Source organism: Astatotilapia calliptera, chromosome 3 (assembly GCF_964374335.1).
Source record: "Astatotilapia calliptera chromosome 3, fAstCal68.1, whole genome shotgun sequence".
In the NCBI taxonomy this organism is placed as follows: Eukaryota; Metazoa; Chordata; class Actinopteri; order Cichliformes; family Cichlidae; genus Astatotilapia; species Astatotilapia calliptera.
In genome coordinates this window covers 42,464,254-42,482,062 of record NC_137424.1, presented here as the reverse complement: position 1 = coordinate 42,482,062, position 17,809 = coordinate 42,464,254, and the positions used below count along the sequence as shown (strand labels likewise).

The window sequence follows — 17,809 nt, the reverse complement described above, 5'->3', positions numbered from 1 at the left end:
TTTTGCACGCTGGTGTGCACGACTTGGATCGTTGTGATTGGTCACCTTATGCACACATTCTATGCTTCATTCGAGTCAACGTTATATCCAGAGGAGCGTGTCTGAAGCCGGGCCGGCTAATTAGGGCAGCGCTCGGCCTTTTGTCTTTTCCGTCTCTCCCCTTTTCTTTTCTTCTTCAGGCCGGCTGCATGTATCACACGTCTCGTGTTTGAGGCTGTTATTCAAACATTCCACGAACTCCGGGGCGCAAGTAGCGTCTCCTTTTCTGGAAGTTTTCCTCTAGTTTTCTTCCCTCCTTTATCTGCCCTCTTTTTTTGAGCTGTGACCTAAGCAGAGGATTACTGAAGCCCATTAAGGTGGCTCATGTGGGTCCATCCCAAACATAAATGGAAATGACTGGGTTCAGAAGGTCAAAGACAAAAGGTCTCCTCAACCATCTTATTGAATCAAAGATAGAAAGGTGAAAGTCTTTTTGCAAAACTGAAGTTGCAGAGTGTACAGTGTTGTGCAAAAGTCTTGAGCCATTCCTCGTTTCTTTATATTTTACCAGACTTTCTTATAGGGCTGCTCAATTAATCGAATTTTAATCACGATTACGATCTGGGCTTTCAACGATCATTCAAAATGACTGAGCCGATTATTAGCCCCTCCCTCATTTATCCGCGACACCTTAAAGGCCGGTCCGTGAAAATATTGTCGGGCATAAACCGGTCCGTGGCACAAAAAAGGTTGGAGACCGCTGATTAAGAGGACCCGAGGGAAGCTCGGAAAGCTAAGCAGAAGTTATTTGGAGAGGAGAAAGTGACTGAAAAGAGAGGTTAAAAAAAAACAACAAAAAAAACAAACTTCAGTGGTGTTGTACACTATTTTATATTATATTTTAAAGTCATTATTCAATACATTGTTATTGTTAACCCTTTAAAGCCGGTCAAAGCAGCACGCTCCGTTTTGTGTAACTATTTGTTTAACAAATTTCCCACGTGTGGGACTAATAAAGGTTATCTTATTTTTAAATCCCTGTAGAACCTGAACCGTGTAAGCTAGCGCAATAATTTGTTTTGCATATGAAACCAGAGGAGTTGTACTTACATCTTATGCCATCAGCTTGTCCTCGGTCACGGTTTCCTTCCACATATAGCTTTGCAAAAATTGCATAAAAAGCGCTTGCAGCAACAAAAATATAATATTCCAGAAACACGCTTTGCCGATCCGATCAGCTGTTTGTAACACTTCCCACAGTGAAACAGACGTCAGCGCGAACTATCACATGTCGGCCATTTCCTCCCCGAAACCGGAAGTGACGTCATTTTCGCGGAAATGTAGTTTTTTTACTTGTAGGCCTTAAAAGCCTATACTGGTCATGTTTGACCTTTCTGAATAGTTTCTGGGATGCTTAGAACTCGAATTGCACTGCTGGAAATAGTTTATTTTGATGCACCTGCTGTTTTCTTTGCAAATTTGCATCATAGGATTGTTTTTTCGTTTTTCCTGCAGTGTATATAAAAATTGCTGTATCTCCAAAATAAAACTATGAAGATACTCAAAATAAATTTCCTGTGGTGGGAAACTAATTTTTGCAACTTTTTTGTATTTAAAGTTTTAAGGGATAAACCTCTTAAATTTCTCCAAGTAGAAATATGTGCAAAAAAAAAAGCAAAAACGATTTTCAATTTTTTTTGTAGTTTATTGCACTTTTTTGCAATTAATGTAGTTACTATGGACTTAATGCATACATATTATTAAAATATGGACTATAACAGTTGTATAGCAACTTGAAATGCTCCCACAAATGGCACTACAACATGTAAAAAAAATAATATAAGCTCTGGCGGAATTGGTTCTATAGTAGGTCTTAAAGGGTTAAATAAATATCGTCTGAAATTGAGATCTCGATTTCAGTGAAAATAATCGTGATTATCATTTTTGCCATAATCGAGCAGCCCTACTTTCTTGTAATTGTTTTTTAAATGGTCTTGAGGAATAGAAGAAGTTTTGTGTTTAAAACATTACTCACAGCAGATGAAACATATCTGTAAGTCATGTCCTTAAGAAACAGGAAAAAACATCCAGCAAAGCCCTGACACAGGACCTGAAAGATGCATCTGGCCCGTCACTTGATCCATTTACTGTTCATTGAAGCTTCCTCAGAAATTGTCTCAGTGGAAGTGTGGCTGTCAAGAAGCTCATTAAGAAAAGGAAACAGGAGAAAAGACTGAGGTAGGCCAAACTTCACAAGAACTGGACGAAAAGTCAGTGACAACAGGTTTGATGACCTTTAGGCTGTGCTAAAGAATAAATGTGATCAACCCAAATATTGATTTTCAAGCTAATTAGAATTGCCATATATATATTTCCATGTATGTCTGCACATGCTTCAATAACTCATTTCCCATTTTCCAAGCAAAATATAAATAAATGACTTGTGGACGGTACTGTAGTTTTCTTCTGTGTTACTTTCAAACAAAACTGGCTCTCGGTAGGCAAACAATGCTGCACAGCACTGCTAGTGACAAAAGAAAACAAAACATTGTACCAAAACCAAAAAATAGACTTTATTTAAGAGGTGGATGTGAGTCTGAGTCTAAAAAGTAAAATCTGCATTATATCTAGTGGCCAAGCCTGATTGCATAGACGTCTATAACAATAACACTGGTACTGGTCGCTCGATTTGTGAGCACAGGAAACACTTTCCTGATGAGCTTATGTTCCTAAATGTTTTAACACTTGTTAAATACAACATTATATTAATTTGGCAAATTATCTCATTTAGAGTGAAACAGACAATGAAGTACGGTTTGCTTCACGGCTGTCTTGTGGTTTTGTTTTTTTTTTAAACTCAAATTCACCTTTTTCTGATGTTTGAACCATGATGGCGACGACCTAAACTCTCAGCTGGCGTCTTAAGAATGGAGCTCCACAAACCAGTAGGTGATGTCGCAATCTCTGTGTCCATCTTTTATGTACAGTCTGCTCAGTCAGACTGCAGATGTGCATGTTGGAGTTTTGCACTCGCTGCATTGCTTCACTGCGCCCATGCTTATCCACCTCCACCTGCACCATCTTTTGTTTCCACTGCTTCGTGCGGGTGGACGGAGCTGCAGTTCAGACATGTTAAACGCCTTTAGCCGGGACAGCGTGGAGCTTAGTGTGAGGTTTTCCAAGAATTCGTCGAGGCTACATGCGTAACTCCTTTTTTGTGTAAGCGGTTCGTGAACAATCTGAGTCATCCTTTAAAAAAAAGCCTGTCATTCACTTGTCACTCCCTACCTGGAAATGAGTTAATTATACAGTCATGTGTGGCACTTTACTTTGTGTTTGTCTGCCATGCCCAAGGCACCCACAGGAATGTGAAAGCACACCTGTCAACAAAACATCAGCTCAAACATAACAAAAGCCTCAGAGCCTGAGAAATAAATATTTCTTAAATTATTGCTTCTTCCAGGGGAAAAAAAAAGTAGTAGAGAGAAAGTCTTGTTTAATTATTGTATCTAGTTTATTGTTTATCCGGTTCGTTCCCCTTCTGCTGGCCAAATCTCAATTTTAAAGTGCTTGTTGAGTAAGAGAGGTAGGTTTTTAAGTGCATGTCTGCGATGCGTTCATTTTAACAGCTTGTGCAAAGCGAGAGTAACACACGAATACTTTCTGTATCTCGTTTCTTCCTCTTAACTAACCACCTCTCTTCCTCTATCTGGACTAGTGGGTGGCATTTGTAGGCAGCTAATGATATTTGTGTCTTATTAATGGCTGCTGATGAGCTGAAATGGTAGACTCTCTAGAAGCTTTATTTACTTGCCTTTAATACTGACCCGTCAGCTTGACTTATGACACTGCCATATGGGCAGTGGATACAGGGGACATGCCTGGTACACACTGACATCACATTGCTCCTTGCTTTTATACATTTTGAGCTTCTAATAGGTGTGTTTACCTGTGCACAAAAAAAATGGTAATAAAAGGGTTCGCAGGGCGGGGTCAGACATAAGGAGGCGCCCCTTGCAAGCAAGCAAAGGCTGTCTGCAGAAGTTCACGGCTGCACAAGACATTAATAAAATAGAGCAACTTATAAGGGTATTCTTAACATGTCATTTATCATGCACACGGTTAAGGCATGCATCATAAACGTGTGAACGCTGATAAGAGTTTGATGCGTTGCCAGCGGATCAGCTGAAATGGCCGTGGCAGGTTTCCGTGCGGAGGAAGGTGCATGCACGCACTTCACAGAATGGCCGGAGAGCCGAGCGACACCCAAGCAGGAGGTCACCTGAGCTCGTTTTGTAACTGGTGTTGTTAACGCTGGAGCAACGGGGTCATGTACATGTAGCGAAATATGAGCGCAGAAAGAAACCGGTTAAGCAAGACCGCGGGCCCGCTATGCTGAAGTGTCCACGAGCAAGCTGGCTTTCTCCTGGAAATCAAAATTATGAGAGGATTTTATTTCATAGACTGGAGAACTATCTGGGATCTTTTTGGGTCAAATTAACAGAAATATATATTTGTAAAAAAACATTTGAAATCCAAACTCCACCAGTTGCCCCATCCTGATATTCTGCTAGCTTATCTACAGAAGCTCCAGTAAGTGTTATCTACATCTGAATTTATTGACTCAGTAGCACAGTGGAGATATCTCGCAGACAAACAAACATGTTTACACTCAGTGTTTCCCACCAAGTGTTGTTTGTATTCTGGAAGCCCTACACACATGTTGCAATTACCCCCTCTGTTTTTTAGTGTCCTACTCGCCTTACTTGCCTTTCTTTGTAAAAGTGTTTGCACTTTATTGAGGTTAAGTTCACATTTATTGAACAGTTTCTGTATTTGGAAATTGATCGTAACTTTTGCATCATCGCGTATCTTTAAATGTTCTTCTTAAATTTTCTTTCTTCTTTGGGATTGTTAGTAAATAGTTAAAGGTGCTTTAAAATGAAACGGCAAACTGCAATTTTGGGCATCCAAGTAAAGAAATTTGCACTTAATTTAGTGCAGCGTGTAGTACAGGTGGGACCAAATCAATCATTATATCGCGCCGCTTCCTTTTGCGCTATATTAAAAATACACTGATGGCAACTATCATTATTAAAACATGGAGCTATTTCACTCATCACAACCACTGCTATTGTCTTGGTCCTGAGCCTGTGGACTCAGTGGTTTTGGTTTTGATTATTATCTTATGTTTCAGGTTAATTGTTGTTAGGATTTCCTTGTTCTTAGGTTTGGTTTCTGTTTCGCTTTGTCTCGTCAGCTCTGATTTCTCCCACCTGTCTCCCATTCCCCGATTTCTCCTGTGTGCATATAAGCCCCGTGTTTTCTTCTGCTTGTTACTGGGCCGTCTGTGTTACCTCCATGTGTTCCACCCTGTATGGTTTCCTGTGAGTTCTGCTTTCAGATTTGTTGGTTAGATTGTCCCAGTTTAGGTTTGTTCTTAGTTTCCGTCTGTCCCATCTCTGCTCTGTCTGAATTATCACCTCATGTAAATAAAGCTCACTCATTGCATCGTCAGTTACTGCGATTGGGTCCTTTTCCCTTTAACCCCACACGACTGCTGCCTGCAGCAGTGACAGTTATATCATTTATAGCCCAACTGATGTAAGACTTTTAACACCAAAAAAAGAAAGATATTCCCGATATATTGGCCGAAATCCTTTCCTTTTTCAGACACATTAACCATAAACAGCTTTTTAGTGTAGCTATTTAATATGATTGATATCACAATATGAATGTTTCATTGCCACCATAAGGAGTACTCGTTCACGCTCTGCTGGACTCTTCTCGAATCAGCTAGTTGTTTTTACTTTTTTTTTTCCTTTGTTTTTGGCCAACTGGGAAGTTGTCCCCTGGTGGACAAACTATGCAACATCAACAATCATAACATGGTTGCAGGGTGTTTCTCCTGTCTCTTCTTTACCTTAATCTTTACGTATCGGCCGTTATACGTACTGATAAATTGGCATATCGGCCACTGAATCAGGCTCTTTCTATGACTCTTATCAGCTAAATTAACCGAAAGGGAAGAAAAGTTAACTAAGTCACAGCACTGTAACATGACACAGCATGTGTCATGTTACAGATATTGTGGGCAGTGCGTCCTGAGATGCTCATATTGTTAGTTACTGCGTGATTCTCATGTTCACAATAAGGTAAGCAGGGAGCTGGACTAGTGCTCTCTCTCAGCTGTGCTTGACACAGCACATGCGTCACGTGACTGGAGGGCAGGGTGGCTCACTCGGGTATAAAGCGGATGCAGGTTTATGCTAAGTCCGATTTTGCCAGGTTATTATCACAGAAGTATCTGCTGTAGTTGTTTAGGGAGTCATATTCTATGACTTATCATTCACCTCTAGTAGTTGCATGCTATGCAAAGTGTTGGCGCAGTTTAAGCAAACATTTTTAACTAAATGTGTCTCAGTCAGGTTTATTAGCGTCTCCTCAGCCTTTGTCATCTGAGTATCTGAGATGACAGGAGGCTTCGACGCGAAGAGGCGCACGAGTGAGCTCGCTCTCGTCTGCTTTAGCATGCGCCATGTTTGCTCTCAAGCCTCCTTCCCCGTTACTTGATTGCGCCATTCAGACACATCGCTGTCTGCTTGAATAAGCGTTGGCCGAGGTGTGTGTCTGCACTCCAGAGAGAAAGGGAGACGTCAGCGTGTGAGCGCAGGACGTGGCTGAGGACGCCGAGAAATCTCAAGCAGTTTGTGGGAAAGAAGAGGCCGCTTCAGCCCCCCTTTGGCTCCCCAGAGTCAAATGTCAGGCCCATCACGTCCTGCTATCTTAATTCCCCACTGCCTCTGCACACACCCAACCAGCTCCCAGATACTCTTACACTGAATCTTGGCTTCCTCATCCAAGACCAAGTTTGACCTGTCTCTCAGGTGGAGATCTCACTCTGGGCTACGAGGTGCTGACGTGACGCACCGCTGGTACTCTTCCTGTGTAACTGAACTAAAGCCTGTCTGCAGAGATCAGAAGTATACGAACTAAATATTGATTGTTATGTATTTCACATGTTTTAAGTGTAATCCTCAAGGGCTTAAAGGGCCATGTTGTGATATGCAGTCTGGTCCGTGTATAAGCAGACGCTCTCTATTAGCTCCCCTTCTTTACATCAGCCTCTCGTCCTTATTTATTTGTCAAGAAATCTGCAGCTCTCTGCCAGATCCACATCTTCAGTGAAAACAAATGTGTGTGTTTAGAGCTAAGTAATATCTTAAGACAGCCAGGCGCTTCATTTTTTTTGGCAAACGCTGCTTAAACAGTGGATTTGTGGGCGACTATTTTAAGCTGTGGAATCAAACACACTATGACAGCTGCACAAAGATGTATGTGGGATTGACTCAAATCAAGTGGTGCAGCGCTGTGACTCATATCATAGAGGTCAATGGGACAGATGAGTAATACTTAAAGCCGTTATAGCTGAGGCATTATTTGGAACTGCATGTGAGGATGCAAGGTGGTCTGAATTGGACAGATCGGGCGTTGAACAGACGTTTTTCAGACTTTATGTCTGATTGAGCCAGTTTTAAGAATAGATTCTGTACAGGCCGCGAGTCCTGCCTCCTATAGACTCCACCTGGGTTTCCAGTATGGGGAAAACATCTTACACATGAAGTTTTCTGCAGTGAGGACGATTTCAGACCACGCCTGGACCCCTTTCACTCCGATTTAGTCCAAAAGCATCAGGCGAAAACAGCTTTTGTTAAGGTTTGCTATTTACACAATGCTCAGTAGGTTATAAAAGTAGCTATCTTGATGGATCGTGTGCATTAATAGAGAACAAACTCCTGCCTCGGCATTGATCTCAGGTGAATAAAAACATAGGAGAACAGAAAGGCTTGTCAAAGCTCTCATATTAGCACATGAAAAGATTACAGGGGCTTAAAGATCAGCGAGTAAAGCTGTTTTTATTTTTTCTGTAGGAGACATGTTTGTCTAACATTTGAACAGACCACACACCCAGAATTCAGCGGGATGAGGTCTGGCGCATCGATTCGAGCGTTTAAACACAAAAGGCCAAATGTCACAGGGATCGAATTGAAGGAAGTTCCCCCCTCACCCCACAGCTCCCACGGCAAACACATCGAACATCACAAACACACACTCCTCTCTGTCTGCTTCTCCCGCCACTGACTTCACATGTTTTTTTGTCAACATGAAACAACACCCTGTTAATGTCACGCATATAGAGCAGGAAAAAAAAGGTGCTGGAAATGACTTTAAAGCGAGCAGCTGACAGATAAATGCTTTAGCTATCAAGTTCTTTTGAAGTACCCACCCACCCCCACGGTGACAGCTTGCACACATTTTGTGAGTTATAGCAAAGCAAATTACTGTACAGCCGCTTTCCTGCTCATCTGTGTGTGTTTGAGCAAGGGAGACCTCTGCCATTGTTGAGCGTTTACATCCTGACAGCCGGGAGCCTGATAGGTTAAAAATAACCCAGAGCTTTCCAATTTTGTCATCTTTCGGGACCGCTTGTCCCGGCTGTTTTTAATTTGAGTATTTTTTTTTAGCAAGCGTCCCCCTGGAACGCTCGGGGGGGGTCACCGACGACCACTTCCCGTCACATGGTTTCTCATTGTAGTGCTAACAACTATCCTCAAACGTACTCAGAAATGGGGGAGAAAAGGCCTGCGCTGTCACATTTCTGGATGTCTCAGCAGGTGGGACAGCTTAAATCCTGCGTGTGAATGACAGCTTTTTAAAATTTCTTCTTTTGTTTTATCTTGGAAGCATCTTTTCCTTTATGCAGGGGACAGAATTAGGCCAGTAGTACTTATAGAGGAATGAAAACCAACATCACAGACAGTGAAAGGGTGCTGCTGTCAGTTCCGACATTCCTGTAAAAGAAAGAATTCCGGCTAAACCGCGGCTCTTGTTTTGCTTCTTTCTCTGCATAAAAAAGTCAAGTCTTTTTGGGTTCCTTTAAATAACCAAACAGCAAACTAGATGTGCATGCTATGCAAACAGCAGACTATGTAAACTTTTCTGGCAAGCTAAGCAAATGCATTATGTAACTTGTTCTCGAGCATCAGATGGCTTTTGACCGAGCACAGGCGCACAGACGCTGCCCAAATGAGGCTTATCTAAAGCAGCCTCGTTCGCACTGATATTACTTCCTGTCACTGACAGATACGCTTCTTCATCTACTGTCTTCGTTATGGGGACGGAAGTGGTTTGGAGTGTTTTGTGGTTCTCTTTGTTCCTGTTTTTTTTCCCCAACAGCACACAGCCTTTAGGGGAATCCTAGTAAAGGTCTGTTCCTGATTGGTGCACACCGTGTTGTCAGAAAGAAAGTGATTTTTCTATTTGGAGCACATCAGTCAAAACAAAAGTTCAGTTCAAGTTAGCCCAGCTCTGTCACTGTATCGTGTTGAGAGGTGGAGACTTTAAAGCCTCTGTGGTTTCACTCCCTCAAACCAGTCCGCTGTATCTGTTTGCACAAGAACAAATGATCACCGTGTTATCTAACCTCTGGCGGCGTATCGCTCCCTTCTGCCAATCGTGAGGCCACTCGCAGCCCTCTGCCAGTGCTGGTTCCTTCGCTCGACACGTTCATCCCTACCCAGTGTCCTCTCATCCAAACTTAGCCCCGGGCATGCGTCCAATCAAATGCCTCTCTTTGCTTCTTCTGTAGATTGCCAAGTGGCAGTTCTATAACTAACGTGTCAAGTCTGGCTTTAGTAAACAGATCTGACATCAAAAACCCACAGAAAATATCACATGGCTGCCTGCGAGCTGTACATGCTCATCAGGGTGCTTTAAAAAAGTGGAAGCTGCAGATCTAATGGGGCGAGTTCACACAAACATACACGCCTTTCCTCTGGTCTCACAAGTGTGTATGAAGCAGCATGAATGTGTTAGTGAGTTATTGTCTCAAAGGTGGCTTTCTTTTAACCCGGCTTGCCTGCGATGGGAACCTGTGCTGAACGCAGCCTGCTCCAGGGCAGGTTATGTAATTAGTCAGAAGCTGCATTTTTCTGTTTCTGTGAACGCGATCCAAGCGCACCACAATTTCTTTTCAGCTGAGAGAAAACATTTTGGATGAAATTCTGCAGAAAGCACATGAATGCGCTCGCTAGACGCTTTGTTAGGTACACGTTTCTGGTGCAGGATTGGGCCCTTTATGCCTCCAGAGCTGCTTTAATTCTTTATGGCACAGATTCAAAAAGGTGCTGGAAACATCCCTGTGAGATTTTGCTCCATATTCACATGTTTGGTGTTTGATGTGACAGCGTCACACAGCTGCTGCAGATTTGTCGGTTTCACATCCGTGATTCGAATTATTCGTTCCACCTCGTTCCCTAAGGTGTTCTAGTTGATAGAGATCTGGTGACTGTGGAGGCCATTTGAGTACAGAGTACAGGTACTTTGTCACGTTCAACAAACCAGTTTGCGACGAGCTGAGCTTTGTGGCATGGCGTGTTATCCTGCTGGAAGCAGCCATCAGAAGATGGACATGGTCAGCAGCAACACTCAGGCAGGCAAATGTGTTTAAATGATACTCAGTTCACAGCAGAGGGCCCAAAGTGTGCCACGAAATATCCCTCACACCTCCAAGACCAGCCTGAACTGCTGATATCAGGCAAGTTGAATCCATGCTTTCACGTTGTTCACTCCATATTCTGACACTACCACCTGAATGGCCCAGCAGAAGTTGAGACCATGCGAACTGAGGTCTTCTGATCCTGTACCCTCCGTCATTCTGATGCTTGGTTTGGTCGTCTTGACGATTCCTACATGTCTAGATGAGCTGCTGCCACATGATTGGCTGATTAAATACTTGCGTTAGGGAGCAGCTGAAGAGGAGTACCTAATGGCCAGTGAGGGAACGTACTTGTGCTCAGTCCTGATTTGCAGTCTGATCAGTTTGCATGTTTTGCAATGTTCCAGCATTAACTTGGCAAAAAGTGAATTAACTTCCGCGTCTCCTGCAGTGTGAGCTCTAAATTTACTTGTTGAGCTTCATTTAGTGGTGAAATAAATATATTAACTCGTGAACTGACAGCATTTTCCTCTCCGACATTTCTCTCGTCTTTTTGCTGTTAGCATTTTTTGATATTCCCATAACTCTCTGTGAGCCATTCCTCTGATGTAAGCGGGACTCAGTCCGTTCATTTTGTGCAGAACAAGAGTCAAATGATGCATCAAACACCAACACCCTCTTTTGTATGAGCACACAGCCTGAAGGGTTAACTAAGAAAGCTGAAAACCTTGTCATGATACTCATGATCCCCGACTGAGTTTCCAGACTTTGTCAAGCTGTCTGTATCAAACACTCTTTGCACTTTGTGCTTTTTAACCATTTGCTGTACACTGATTTAGTTCGCGTTTCCCAGCTTCTCTCGGATATAGTGGAACCAGTTGGCTCCTGTGGCACTCAAAACGCAAGAAGTACGTTTGAAAAGCTCAGCAGCAATTCCTCTTAAGAAATCATGCCCTGGTTAACAATCAGATAAAACTCAGAAACCTCGCGGGTGTTTTCACGTTCACCAGGTACTATTTTTCTTTCTGCCGAGCTACACCTGCAACCCGCATCGCCTAGCAGAAAGACACGTGCATCTACCCATGACGAGAAGCTCGTGACAGCGTGACGAGACGAGATGTTTGCGTGGGATGTTTTTCTTTTCTTATACGTGCTGAACATGTAACATCTTTACTGACCGGCTGACACGCTTTCACATGTCGACTGATTCTTGTCCTCGCGTTAAAATTAAAGAAGACTGTTGAACTTTTGCTTCACGCCTTGAGAACATTGCTACAGTTTGTGCATGCGTTTTCCTTTTTTGGTCGTCGGGTAAATGCACGGAGCAATTAAACATTGAAAACGAATCACTTTCGAGGTGTGCGGTTGTCCGAGTTGCCCAGCTGTGCATTCAAAAGCGGCGTGTCCATTGGCTCTCAGGGAAGAGCTGTTATTAGCCGTATAATGTGATTTCTTACCGCCTCTTGTTTGCATTCTGTGAAGCCGTCGCGGTGGCGGTCGTGTACACGCACTCGGAAACGCCGCCTGTTGCCAAGAACACTTAAAAACCTGATGCATGTGTTTGGGTGTGTGTCTGTCTCGCTGTTGTATTGTTGGCCTTCAGTGCTGTGCAGCTCTATAAACAGCAGGGAGCATCATTATTTGTTAGGCCTTGGGATGACTCGGATTCAGTTGTTTTTTTTTACAATCTAAGTGTTTTAAAAAATGCTCTGTCTTTGTGGTTTACAGAGGGATGTCTTTGCACTTGTGATGCATGCATTTGTCTTTTTTTTTTCTGTGGTTGTACACATCTGCCTCTGTGTGTGGTTTTGTGGCTCCATTGAGACAGTTTGGCTCTTAGCCAGCTGACACTGTCCATCGCTAGGAAGGCTGGAAGTAATGGGCTCATTTCGCCCTTTGGGACGGGACAGGGCTGAATAAAAACAAGAGAGAGAGGGGGAATGTCTGGGGACGCTGCAGGAATGATAACAGCACGCGTCAGAGTCCGGCAGGACCGCCGATTCGCCTGCGCTGCTGTGACAAAAACACAGACATCATCGTCACCTCAGCGTTTGTAATAATTGAGCTATCGAAGTCTTTAATTAAACAAACACTAGTGAGCACGTGGAGGAGTCTCCTGTAGTGCGCTTTCACGTCACGAGTCGCGTCACGTGTCCATTTCAAACACGAAAGTGGAGCTGATTTTAATAAATGCCTGGAGCGTGGGTGTGGTCGGGGCTGTGAGAGCAGGTGAAACTATGTAAACACGCTGTCAGAGACTTTATTATCATAGCCCTGCATTAGCATATCACCGCATACCCATCCAGCGGCATCTTAAGCTTCTTTGTTTCATAAACAGTCAGCAAATAAAATCTAAACGCTATAAGAACGTCGTTCCTCTCTGAGAATATAAAAATAACCGCCCGGTCTCTGTTCGCTCTTTTTACTACATATCATCCCGGTGTGCTCTTTGTTTTGTTGGCACTGTAACCTACATTCTGCTCAATGTGCTGCCTCCATGTTCCAAGTATGCAGCGAGTGAACAACATAGCAGAAATTCCTTGAAAGCCTGGGTAGCATTTAGTAGAGCCGGTTTTACGAATGCTCGCAAGTGTAACTTCCACCTGTTTATACTCAGACGAGAGTACTGCTTTTGTTAATCTCAACCTTTCCCTTCTCATCTCTATTTTTCTGTTTTGTTTTGTTCCGCAGACCCCTGCCTCATAGTGATGCCGCCGTGCATGGGCGAGGCCGACCGCTTCAGTTTGGAGGCGTTGCGACACATCCACAAACAGCTGGACGATGACAACGACGGGGGGATAGAGGTCAACGAGAGCGTGGAGGTGAGCTCGGGGCGTACACCTTTGAGATTCGGGCGGTTACGATGAATCTCAGAAGATGAGTAAGCAGAAAGTGAGCTATGAAGAGGGTGAAGAGTTGAAAGGTGGCGGGTCCAGATGACATACCTGTGGAGGTTTGGAGGTGACGCGGAGAGAGGGCAGTGGACTCGACCGGATCTTTTAACACAGCTGATCTGTTCTAACTACAGAGGGATAAGGATGATTACGTGAAGCTGCAAGGGTGGAGGTAGTGAAGGTGGATGAATTATAATACCTGGGGTAACCCATCCAAAGCAGCGGACAGTTCACTAGACAGGTGGAGATGAGAATTCAGAAACTGTGCAGCAGGTGGAGATGAGTGTCAGGGGTGATTGGTGACAGAGGGTAAGCAGCAGGAGTGAAGGGGAAGGTTTAAAGGGACAGCTCAGGCTGAGGATGTTGGAGATGTGAGGCTGAGATTGTTTACACGTGCGCAGTGGTGGGATAGTGGATAATAGGGGTGCAACGATACACAAAATTCACGGTTCGGTTCGATACTTTGGTGTCATGGTTGGATATTTTTTCAATACAAAAATAAATGGTCATGCCTTTTTAATTTGTCATTTATTAAAATTATAAATATATATTTTAACTCAAAAGTACAGTTTTTAAATTTAATGTTGCTGAAACAACAAAGTAATAAAAAAAATCTATCTGATTGAGGAATCACTCATCCTTGGAAAAGAGAGTTTATTACAGAGAAATGTCTCTTCCCAAAATAAAAGCTATACTATCCGCTTCTTCTGGGCTATATTCTCAGCAGCATATTAAACATATCAGGTCCCCATAAGGAGAATCATGTGCTAACGGCTGTCTAAATGACTCGGTAAAGTTTGTAGCATGCTGCTTGTTGTTTTTGTCTGCTTCCACTTGTCTTTGCACTAGGATGATGTCGGTGTAAATGTGCAGTCATATTCGTTGTGTTCACACTAGTGCTGTCAGCGTAAATCTCGTTAAAATGACATTAACGCCACAACACGGCAAATTTCCGTTAACGAGTTACCGCGGATCGCCCCGTGAGTGGGGCTGGACGGCGTCAACATGTTAACGAGCTAACTGCGCTAACGCACTAGTTCCCACCAATTGAGCATTGCATGGCACATCCGACATACTGTTTTACTTTAGTCCATGACGCGCTTACCATCAGGGTCATACGTCACATGAAAACCAAAATAGTTCCAAACGCCAGATCTGAATGAGAGTGGGGGAGGTTCAATTTGCCATGTTGCAACGAGCTTAGCTTCTGTCTTGCTAGCTTGTGCTGCACTCAGTGGATCTGCACTCGACAGTGCAGCCTAGGCGGAGTAGTCGAACGCAGATCCACTGAGCGCTCAACACAGACAGCATCGTCAGAAGAAAAGTTGATAAAATAAATAAAACATTTTGTATTGTTCGATACATAAGCGTACCGAAAGCACTGTATCGAATGGTTCAATACCGATACGAGTATCGTTGCACCCCTAGTGGATATATTGGACAAAGGGTGTTAAAGATGGAGCTGGCAGGCAGAAGTTGAAGAGGAAGACCACAGAGGAGATTCATGGATGTAGTGAAGGAGGACATGCAGAGCGTTGTCGCAACAGAGGAGGATGTTAGGGTTTGGCTGAGGTGGAGCCAGATGATCCGCTGTGTCCCGTAAGTGTAGGTGAGCTGTTCTACACAGTCATGGTGAAAACATTTGATTTACACGAGGCCTAGTCTCCATCTTCTTTTTATATATTTTGTCCTCAGCACATCTCCTTTACTAAAGTAATAAAATAAATCCCTCCAGTTTTGTTACATTCCTAGTTTTCTGATTTAATTACTGCTTTGCTGTAAAATTTGTGACCTCTCTGACTATAAAGAAACGTAATATGGCAGGAGCTAGGCTGATAACAATGAAAACACATTTTATAGTACAATAAGCTGCTGCGGTTACATAATTATTATACCTAAATTGCATTTCTGTGAAGAAGATTTCACAAAGTGTATTTTGCCCTCTGAAACACACCCTGTTGTTTAACAGGCCACCCAAATGGTTAAAGTTGACCTATTTTTTTTATAAATGCAACTTGCTCCAACTGATTGCTGAAAGCTGGCAAATCTGAGTAAATGTTTAGTTTACAAAGCTAAGAGTGAATAAAAGCTTGTGGCATTGGATCAGTCAAAGGCAATAAGTCATCGGAGGAGACGGCCAAGTCAGCATTCCTAACATACAGACACATCATCAAAGACGCACACGACTCTTTACTTACAGTTTCATACGACTTGTGATGTAATTTATCATTAAATGTTGAAACTGTTCATATTTATAGTTTTATCGAGAGCGTGCGCTGACTCTTTTTGAGGTTAAACTAAAAGCGTTTAGAGCTCCAGAAAGTCGTTTGGAAAAGTTTTACTTCTGAGTAAATGAGCTTATGCTCCGGATAGTTGAAGAGGTGAAAGTATCACCGGTACGGTAGTGTGTGTTTATGCATGGATGGTGTGTGTGTGTGCTGGAGGGTATGGCTGACATCTGAGATCACGCTGACCTGGTGTGCCCTGTGGGTCTCTTGGTAATCAGCCACCTCCTTACATTCAAAAGCAACCACTTGGGACTGCAGTCACATTTTCTGTGCGTGTGTGTGCATGCGTGTGTGTGTGTGCATGTGTGTTTGCTGGCAGAGACGTTTTTAACTGCCTGAGAAGTGCTGGTGTGAGAAACCGTTTATACCCCACAGCCCTGTGGTGGCGCCTCAGTAAAGGGCCGGATGCTGTGTGAATCCCGTCTAAAGACCTCCGAGGGCTGGAGTGTCGGAACTGGACCTCAGCCCACACGGAGGAGCTGTGTGTCCGTCTGTGTGTGGATTACCGACGCCTGCGTGTACAGTATACGAGTGCGATACTGAATGTCCCCATGCTTAGTATCACCTTTTGGCTCAGTAAAGGCAGTGGCTGATCGTTTCTTTCATGTTGTTTTTGGCTGTTTATTTGTTACCTAATATTTTCGAACCTCTCCTCTGGTCTCCTGAGACAAATGGAGCCGGGTTTCAAAGCTGGGCAGATTTATTTTATCAAATTAGTGGCTGTCCATCCGTTGGCTCTATGAAAGACGAGCAGGAGACTGACTGAAAAAAGTGATTTGTCTTTTTTCGGCCTCATCAAAATCCGGCTCACATCACGTTCTGACCTTTATGACCACAGACACACTGGATGTGTAAAATATTTTATACGTCAAAAATATTTTTCATACAAAGAGCATTGATTTTTTTCAAATCGAGCGAGGATCTAAATCAACAAATCTGACCAATCAGACCACTGCAGAACCAAGTTAGTTGGTGCTTTACAAAGATAAAACAGTGCAGTAGTGCAGATAAACGAGAATATACAGTACTCATTGCAATTCTTATTCTGAGAGCACGAGTGCATTCACACAAACAACTGTGGCTACATGGACTGAATCTTAGGCTACATCTACACTAATCCGAGTTTTTTAAATGGACTAACAATGAGGTGGAGTTGTTGCTACGGGTAACACAAAAGTACAAAGTTGCAAAAGCGAGTGAGAATTAAGGAATTTGAAGAAAAGCTATGTGGAGCAAGTACAAACTGGTATTAATCCTTAATAGGGCTGTCAAAATTGAGAGGAAACAAAACAACTTCTGTATAATGCCCTCTTTCATTTTAGTTTAATTGGTCACATGACTGCATCACATGACTAAAATGCATTGTTTTAAAAAGTCTCTGTTCACGCAGTCCACACTGTGCTGCGAAAACGACGTTTTCAAATGTATCCACTTTGGAGAGCATTTTCAAAAAGCTCCATTTTCCTTGACCAAAAACGCCGTCTCAGTGTGGACGGTGTGTGCTTTCAAACGAAAATGTATTAGCGTGGACGTGGCCTTATGTAACGCTTTTCTATTCAGTTGAGCACTCCAAGTGTTTTCCTACTACAGGTCTCACTCACACATTCAGAAATCACTTTTATCTATGCCTCGGAGCTTTCCAGCATTTACACACACACTCCCACTTTGATGGAAGCACTGGGGGACAACTTGGCGTTCAGTACCTTGCCCAAGGATACTTGGGTATGTGGAGTCTGGGATCAATTCACTGATCTTCCAGTTGGCAGACAACACGCTGTCAGGTCGTCTTCCCCATGTCTACATGCCTAAATGCACCGAGTTGCAGAAAACCGGCTGATTAGATATAAAAGTGAGCAGGTGTACCTAATAAAGAGTCCAGGGACTGCCGTGTGCTAAATAAATGTGCACCCAAAGAAGGAAGTGAGACACAGTGTTTGTGTTTTTCAAAGTTTGGTGTGGTCCGGCAGATTGCTCTGCAGTGAGTGGGGCCGACAGGGCCGAGCCTTTAACCTCAGCCTACACAAAAACACAGGGCAGGATCATAGGCTGCTCTCAGGCTTATATAGGCTTAGTAGGCACGGATGTAGCGCTATTAATGACGCACAATGTTAAGTTGCGACTTGTTTCGTAGGTTATGCATCCACTGCTTC

The 17,809-nt window shown here is 43.3% G+C and overlaps 1 protein-coding gene across 1 annotated transcript in view; it reads left to right on the top strand.

Annotated features, from left to right (window-relative positions):
• stim2b (stromal interaction molecule 2b) overlaps positions 1–17,809 on the top strand; it is a 53,627-nt gene that overhangs the window by 12,740 nt on the left and 23,078 nt on the right. Inside the window, exon 2 of the mRNA XM_026162156.2 lies at positions 13,169–13,299. Within this exon, the coding sequence (XP_026017941.2) occupies positions 13,169–13,299 (131 nt within the window). The remainder of the gene's footprint in view (positions 1–13,168; positions 13,300–17,809) is intronic.